The sequence below is a fragment of the Frankliniella occidentalis genome, unplaced genomic scaffold, assembly GCF_000697945.3.
Source record: "Frankliniella occidentalis isolate FOCC.00 unplaced genomic scaffold, Focc_3.1 Scaffold68, whole genome shotgun sequence".
Classification (NCBI taxonomy): Eukaryota; Metazoa; Arthropoda; class Insecta; order Thysanoptera; family Thripidae; genus Frankliniella; species Frankliniella occidentalis.
The window spans coordinates 1,085,496-1,093,757 of NW_026267198.1; the positions used below are offsets into that span (position 1 = coordinate 1,085,496).

The 8,262-nt window shown below is 35.7% G+C and overlaps 1 protein-coding gene across 1 annotated transcript; it reads left to right on the top strand.

The window, feature by feature from the left end:
* Positions 1-19: 19 nt before the first annotated feature.
* On the top strand, positions 20-6,396 carry LOC113216459 (uncharacterized). The gene is made up of 12 exons (XM_052268401.1): positions 20-247; positions 364-429; positions 506-694; positions 792-875; positions 974-1,128; positions 1,212-1,444; positions 1,744-3,107; positions 3,197-3,255; positions 3,393-5,704; positions 5,786-6,048; positions 6,129-6,300; positions 6,380-6,396. Exons 1-12 carry the CDS (start codon positions 20-22, stop codon positions 6,394-6,396), a joined length of 5,142 nt encoding a protein of 1,713 aa, XP_052124361.1.
* The last annotated feature ends 1,866 nt before the right edge of the window (positions 6,397-8,262 follow it).

The following is an 8,262-nucleotide window of genomic DNA, read 5'->3' on the forward strand; positions in this document are numbered from 1 at the left end:
GTTTATCTTCATTAGGACAATGGAATGGGCTCAGAGGTCTGGGTGTGTTGAAGTTTTAGATGTTCATCCATCATTGCTGTATAAACACTTTTGGTTTTGTGATTGTCATTTTGACAATGACCAGTATGTGGATCCTAATAAGAGGAAGCGAACGAAGTGGAAGGCTGTCCCGATGTTTGTTAAAGATTGTGCATTGACATATGACCAGTTAATTGGGTACTGTTTAAAGTTCAATATTGGAAATGAGGTGAGTTTCTTATTATATTTGAAGGGAGTAGTATAAGCTTACCTAAGTTTAATTGTTGTTATCTGGAACATTTTTGGAATATCTGGGATGTGTTTAATCCTAATAATTTAATGAAGGTACTTGATAAATTAAAAGGAGTCAATGAAGATACGGACACTGCTTCTGAAGAGGAAACTGTATCTGTAAGTGTATTTTTACAACTGCAATTATTTTCATAGTAATGGAATGTGTTATGGATATATACTTCTTTATTATTAGATTGAATGCAATAGAAGCACCATGAACTTGGATGATGTAGTGCCCAATAAGAGAGCAAGGTTTGACATTATAACTGCTCCATCAAATGTTGTTGTTCATGATCATGGGTACTATGGTACAATGGTTCATGATCATACGAGTGTTGATTCTGATACTGACACTGCATCATCAGAGGAAGACATTATGTTGGTATGTAATGTATTAGTGGTTATTGCATGATATGAGTGTCTACGTTGGTGTTATTGCTCTGATTTATTTTATCTTTGTATTTTTAATTTTTATGTAGGTATGCGGTAATGGTTCAGAAACTGAAAATGATCACATACCATTTTCAGTATTTCCTGATGAAGTTGTTGTTAGCAGTGTGCATGTATGTAATTTATTTAATAATATTATTTTCAAGTTTGGAGCACACATAGTTTACTGGGATTATTTTTGACTCATTTTTTTTTTACATTTATATTTTAGTCTCATGAAGATCCATGTTTGAATACTTCACAGAGGATAAAGAAGAGGTGTTTTGTCTTAAATTGTGATCATAATAATACTGATTCACATATGTATTCTTTTCCTAAAGTGTGGAGAATTTTAAATGGTCAAAGAATGTTGGATGAATTTAATCGGTTTTTGTGTGTACAAATATTTATGCATTAAGAATGTAATTGAATAATACTAGGCAGTTGTGACTAATACATGTTTTGTGCAGGTGCATATCGTGGATGAAGGCTTGTGGTAATAAGAATTTGAAAAATGTTGAAGACATGTATAAGTTTTGGGTATGTGAAAACCATTTTGAACATGGTGATTTTCAGAGCTGTATGAGGAAGAAGCTGAGGCCCAGTGCAGTTCCTGTTTTAAATCTTCCACCCAAATTAACAGATTCTGACATTGTTTTATTTTTGTCTGAACATGCTGTAGAACATGGCACACAACATAATGGTAATTATAGTAATGAATACAAATTATGGGTTCCCGGTATATGCAAATTTTTATTTTAGACATACCTTTAGTACCAATTAAATCATCAGCAGGCTGGATATTTTATGGATTTGACTGAAAAGTTTTTAAAATTATGCTGTAATTTTTAATTTTAACAGTAGTTTGTTTAAGTCTTTCTAAAATTGTATCTGTGAATTACAAATTAGATTGATTTTGTGTGTCTTGAAGTGGTTTAATATTGTGTAATGAGTGTGTAGTCATTTGTAATTGAAAAAATGTTTCTTTTTGTTTTGTTTTAGATGACCAAAACAACACTGATATTTTAAGTAGACTGCATCCTCCAAAAGCTAGAGAGGCTGCAATGAAATTTGAGAAAGAAATGAAAGACCTGGACTGGCATACATGTGACATCTGTTTTGAGAAATTTTTGCACAGACCGACTTTGAATAGAAATAAAACTCATAGATCAAGAAAATCGTGTTGGAAATTTTGTCAAGGTAATTTGATGCATCCAGGTGAAGTTCCTCCTGAGCTTCAAGATTTGTCTTTTGTGGAAGAGCAATTGATTGCCCGTATTCATCCAGTCTTAAGTGTGTATAAGTTGAAGGGTTGTCAGTACGGATATTCAGGTAATGTCATCAATTTTGCTCAAGATGTTAGTCATTTTGCAAGTCAGCTGCCACACCGTATTGAGGACATTTCATCAATAATAACTGTGAAATTTGAAACTTCTCATGGTGATGTTATTGATTTTCGAGTAAGAGCTAAGAAAGTTTTGAATGCTTTAAAGTGGTTGAAAGCTAATAACAAGCACTATGAGCATATAGAAATTTCATCTGAAAATCTTAATCTTTTACCTGAAGATGGCAATGTACTTGAACAAATTTCTACTATGGACATTGATAGGAGTAATGATGTTGATGAAGACAATGGTGACATTGAACAAGATTTGAATGAAGAATGTAGAAATGTTAGTAACATTCAAAATTTTGAAACTTCAGGAGTTTTATCTAATACAATTGAGAATCAGGATAATCAAGTTGAATCATCATTCAATTGGCCTGTCTTAAGCAGTGAACCAGTGAATGAATTTAATTCATCGTTTGTGATGTGTGCTTTTCCTACACTATTTCCATATGGCAACTGTGATTTACATGAAGAAGGTCGTAGCTTGAAAGTAAAGCTTCATGAATACATGAAACATTTCATGAATTTTCATGATCAAAGATTTGCTCAACATAAAACTTTTAGGTTCTTTGCCTTCAATATGTGGATGCGTCACAGTGCTATTGCTGATGGTAATGTGTATGTGAAGAAAAACAATGATATAGCACAAATGAATGTTAGTGATATGAATCAGTTTATTCAAGAAAATCCATCTGAATTACATAAACTTATGTTTATTGGTTCTAATTTAAGAGGTTCCAAACCCTTTTGGAAGAGCCGCTGTGGGGAGTTGAAATCTATGGTGGAGCAGCTTGGTCTGCCTACAATATTTTTGACTTTAAGTGCTGCTGATTTATATTGGCCAGATTTGTTTAGGTTGTTGTCTGACAAAAATTTAGAATCCATTTCTATGTTTGAAAGGCGCAAATTACTACAAAATAATCCTTTGGTGGTTGACACATTTTTTAAATACCGCATAGAATGTTATATTGAAAATGTAAGGACATCTGATGTGTTAATGTGAATGTAAAAGTTAAAGTTAGAGCTGACGTTTCTTAATTTTTTTAATATTTTTTTTTTTTCTAGGTGTTAAAACCTGTGTATGATGTTGAAGACATGTGGTATAGGATTGAGTATCAACACAGGTATAATAGCTGCATTTCATTTTAATATGAAGGGGTTTTCTCAACTTGGGGAATGTTCGAATTAATTTTTAAACAAACTGAAATTTGTAATTAGGTAACAGTCTTGTTACTGATGCGTTTGTTTTATTGATTTGCAGAGGTTCACCGCATTTACATGGATTATTTTGGTTAAAAGGAGCCCCAGATGTTTCAAAATATCAAAGTATGAATCTTTCAGAGAAAGAAGAAGTACTGAAGTACTATGAAAATCTAGCAACTGCTGTTATACCTGACAACAATTGTGTATATCCTGAGCAGCACCCAGCTGAAATTTTTTTCAAAGATATTATTGATGATAATATTGATCTTTCCCAAGTTCTAAAAAAGATGCAGTTCCATACAAAATGTCGAAAGGGTTATTGCTTAAGGCAAAATAGAAGAACTAAAAAATTGGAGTGTCGTTTTAAATTTCCAATGGATATAAATGATCATGCTGAGATTCGTATAGTAGAAGATTCTGCTGAAATTGAATTCATACCTCAGAGGAATCACCCACATTTGAATAAATTTAATCCATTTATAATCCAGTCCTGGCGTGCCAACATTGACATGGCACCTGTTTTATCTAAGAGAGCTATTCTTGATTACATAGCAAAGTACATATCCAAAAGTGAAGTACATTCAGTAGCACTAGCAGATATTTGTAAATCAGTTTTTAATTCAGTACCAGGTCATGACAATGCAAAAAGAGCTATTTTCAAAATTTTAATTAAGAACTGTGTTGAACGTGATGTTTCTGCCCAAGAAGTTTGCCACATTCTTATGGGTCACAAGCTACATTCAGCTGGTGGCCGTGATTTTGTTGTGGTTAATACAACTGAGTCGGATTGGATTCCCTTGGAACACAATGAAAATGTGAAAGTTGGAAGAAGCATCTTACAGAAGTATTGTGAACGTCCTGATCATCTTCAACATTTAACATTGTGGAATGCAGCAAAATTCTACAATTGTACTGCTTGGAAGAAACTGAAAAAAAAAAGTAATGTTGTTAGAGTATTTCCTAGATTAAATTTATGTGATGATGAGCAGAAAAATGAAGGTTTTTATCGACAGAAGGTGTTACTATATTCAGAGTGGAGAAGTGAAGGAGATTTTAACCTTGTAAATTCCTCATGGAAAATATTGTATGAGTCTATTAATATTAACAGGAATGTAGTTGATTTAGGTGTTGTATCAGCACCTGATGAAGATTTTGTTGAAGAAGATGCTGAAAATACAGCTTGTAGCAATGAAGACTGGATGATTGCATCAAGATTGACTAATAACCAAAGCACAATTGAAAATGTTGAGTTGGGAAGGAGGGAAACTGATATTAATTATGATTGGACCTTGGCTACTAAAAAATATGAACAGTATGGTGATTTGAAGTATTTTGAAACATTTATTGAAGATCAAAAGAAACAGGATAATAATTTACATATTGTAGAAGAAGAGTTACCTACTGTAGTTTTCAGTGAAGAACAAGAAAAAGTAAAAAGAATAATGGATGATCAAATACATGATATTCTTCATCCTGGTGAAAATAATTCAACACCTAAACGTATAATTGTACAGGGGAAAGCTGGTTCTGGGAAGAGTTTGTTGATTCGATATTTAACATCAAATTTAAGGAAACAATTTGGTGCTAATAGCTTCCTTTTACTAGGCCCAACAGGTGTTTCAGCAGTTAATATAGGTGGATCTACTGTGCATTCTACATTTATTATACCACCCAATCGCAGCAATTTTAAAAATCTGTCAGGAGAAAAAGCCAGATTATTTTGTGATATGTTCAAAAACATTAAATTTATCATCATAGATGAATATTCTATGTTAGGTTCTGCGATGATGGGTATGATTGACAAACGATGCCGAGAAGGATCTGGTATAGTAAATGAGCCATTTGGATCAATCAATATTTATTTATTTGGTGATATTCGTCAATTGCCACCTGTAAAGGATTCGGCCCTGTATTCCACCATCAAGCATAGTGATGTCAATTTTGAATTGAAGCAGCATGGGAAAAATGCATTTGATTCTTTTCAAGTTCATTTAGTTTTAAAAAAATGTTTTCGCCAAAATGATGAAACTTTTAAAAATTTATTAGACCGTGTTAGCAATGCTTCAGTTACAAAAGAGGATTTTTCAATGCTTCGTAGAAGATTTTCAACCAATTTGTCATTGCAAGAGAAAAATCAATTTAGTGATGCCATTCGTTTATTTTCCAAAACTGAGTTAGTTGACGAACATAATTTGAAAAAACTTCAAGAGTTGAAAGATTGTGATGGTAATCTTGTTCCAATTGCTCGCATCCCTGCAAACAATAATGGAAAAGCATCTAAAATTCAAGAGGCAGAAGGCTTACAAAATATTTTATATTTAGGAAAAGGTACAAGAGTTATGTTAAAAACAAATTTATGGACAGAGAAAGGTACACACTCATGGTGAATTATTTTTTGAGTTTAAGTGTTTTTAATTGAAATTTGTGGTAATGTTTAAAATTATTCTAAAGGTTTAGTTAATGGAGCTGTAGGCATTGTTGAGGACATTCTATACAAAGATGGTTCTCAACCACCAATGAACATGCCTTCTATTATTATGATTAAATTTGACAAGTATGAGGGACCTGGAATTGGACCAAATAATGTTGTGCCCATTAGAGCAGTAACAAGATCATGGTCAAGTAGTTCTGGTGTTTGTTCAAGACAACAATTTCCTCTGGTTGCAGCTTACGCATGTTCCATTCATAAATCTCAGGGATTAACATTAGATAAGGTATGGATATTAATCTTATGTGATATTGTTTTAATTTTAATAATACAAGAATTTTATTATTTGTTTTATCTTGCTCGTAGGCTGTTGTTGACATTGGAAGAAGAGAATTTGCTTTGGGTCTCACATATGTTGGTTTGTCTCGTGTGAAAAGCATAAAAGGACTAATTTTAGTGCCTTTCACATATGAAAGAATTTCAACAGCAATTAGTAACAGGCCAGAGTTGGTTCAAAGGAACTTACTTGAAAGATTGTGTGAGTAATTGAATTCATATTGTTGTTGAAATTTACTTTAGTTTTCTTAGTATGTGGTATGTGTTTTTGTGTTGAACAGTCACTGAAGACAACTGAATGAGGAGCAAGGATGTTGTGAAGTAAGTATTTCCATTATTTTTATTCTGATAATTGTAATAAAATAAATTTACAATGATACCAGGATAAGGGTGACTTTGCTTTTTATGTTAATTCTTTGTTTACCTTAACCAATTCATTAATCTAGGTTAGGTTCTATGGCTTTTCAAGTCGTGTATGAGAACCTTCGTGAGGCATTTCAGTGTCTTACTGTCAGATAATCATCATCAAGATAAAATAATTTTCATTAATCGCCCGGAGGGCATTAAGCTCAGCCTTAAGTCTACGACTTCAACTAGTATAAAACCAAACAAAAAAATATTTTTCGATTTTGAAAAGAAAATATTTTGAGGATGGCTGGTGGATATGTAGTGGATAATCGAGTGGATGCATCCATATCGAATCACGGAGGAATCCACTTCCGTTTTCCCGTGGATGATCGACTCGATGGTCTTTATCGAATCCACGGTTGACGCCCACGTCTTATCGATATCGATTCGATGGAACTGTTCCCATGGGGCACACCTTACAGATTTATTATTATAAAAAACACATTTGAAGTAAATGGATGTACCTGTTTCCAGGCTCACATGATAGGCATGGGTTCCATCTCCAGCATGGTAATAATGAGTGTTTGGACGATATCCGTTTTCCCGTATAAGACGCATTATTCATTCAATAGGCGTTCGAAGACAATTACATTAACAGGCGTAAACAAAACATTTAAATTGTGATATCTCTAATGAACGACGAACATCAGCACTCAGCACCTAACCTCTTCAGTATGACCTTTGGTGAATGACTGTTCAATTCAATTAGGTTATGAATGTGTAGGATATAAACTTGCAGAATAATGAAAGCTAAGTCCGTATCTTTCGCACTATGGAGAAGGCCGAACTCAGGTGGTCCTCGACTGGTTGTTGATTTGACTGAAATAACGGACAGGTCCTCGCGGTTGCACAAGAGTAAGGAGTCAACACAACACCAACATCGAAAAGCAAAAACAGCTGTGGATGTGCTTTTGTTCGCCTCTAAAGAATACACTCTGTTTCACGAAGTAATGGATAAACAACTTATTATACAACCGGGACCGATGTGTCCTGTTTAAGTGCACTGCAAGACTGTTTCAAGGAGCTCCCGGGAACGCAGTTAAGTGTCTGTAAGGTTGACTGCTTGACGCATATGACGTCACCCAGCATCCCAGCGATATAGTGCGACCAGCCAAAGGTCTGGAAAAGACCGCCTCCCCGCCGGCGGGGCTCGCCGGGAGCCCCCTCCACGTCGCCCGCTCGGCCAAATGTCCAAATGGAACCCGAACCACTGCTCGGGCCTGTTCGGGCGGTGCTGGGTCGCTCCCGAGCCGAGCGGGCGACGTAGGCAAGACGTAGGGGGGCGCCCCGCGAGCGCCGCTGGCGGGGAGGCAGCGGCGTACGGTAACAATGTTCCAGACCTTTGGCTAGTCGCACTATACTTCCGACTTCGTGTACACTTCTCCCTTCAGGCCCGCACTACACCCCTTGCCTGGCTCGGCATCGGCTGGCCAGCGCTTCGCTCGCCCCGCTTCGGGCCCCGCTTCGGCTCGGGCCCGCCGAGGCACCTCAACTTAAAAAAAAAACAAGAAGAAAAACAGGGCATCAAACATGTTTGATACAAATGGAGAAACCGCGTTCTTTACATATGCTTGGTATGGTGTAATTTAGATCTGGTGTAAAGGTTAAAGTGTTGAAATAATGACTATCTCTATCAAGATCTATCAAGAAATTCAAACAGAACTGAACACCCGCCACAAATTGTGCTGCGCTCTATTGGCGCTGAAGTAGAACTACGGCTGCGGCCACGCTCTCCGCTGTAGTTCGCTCTTTAGTC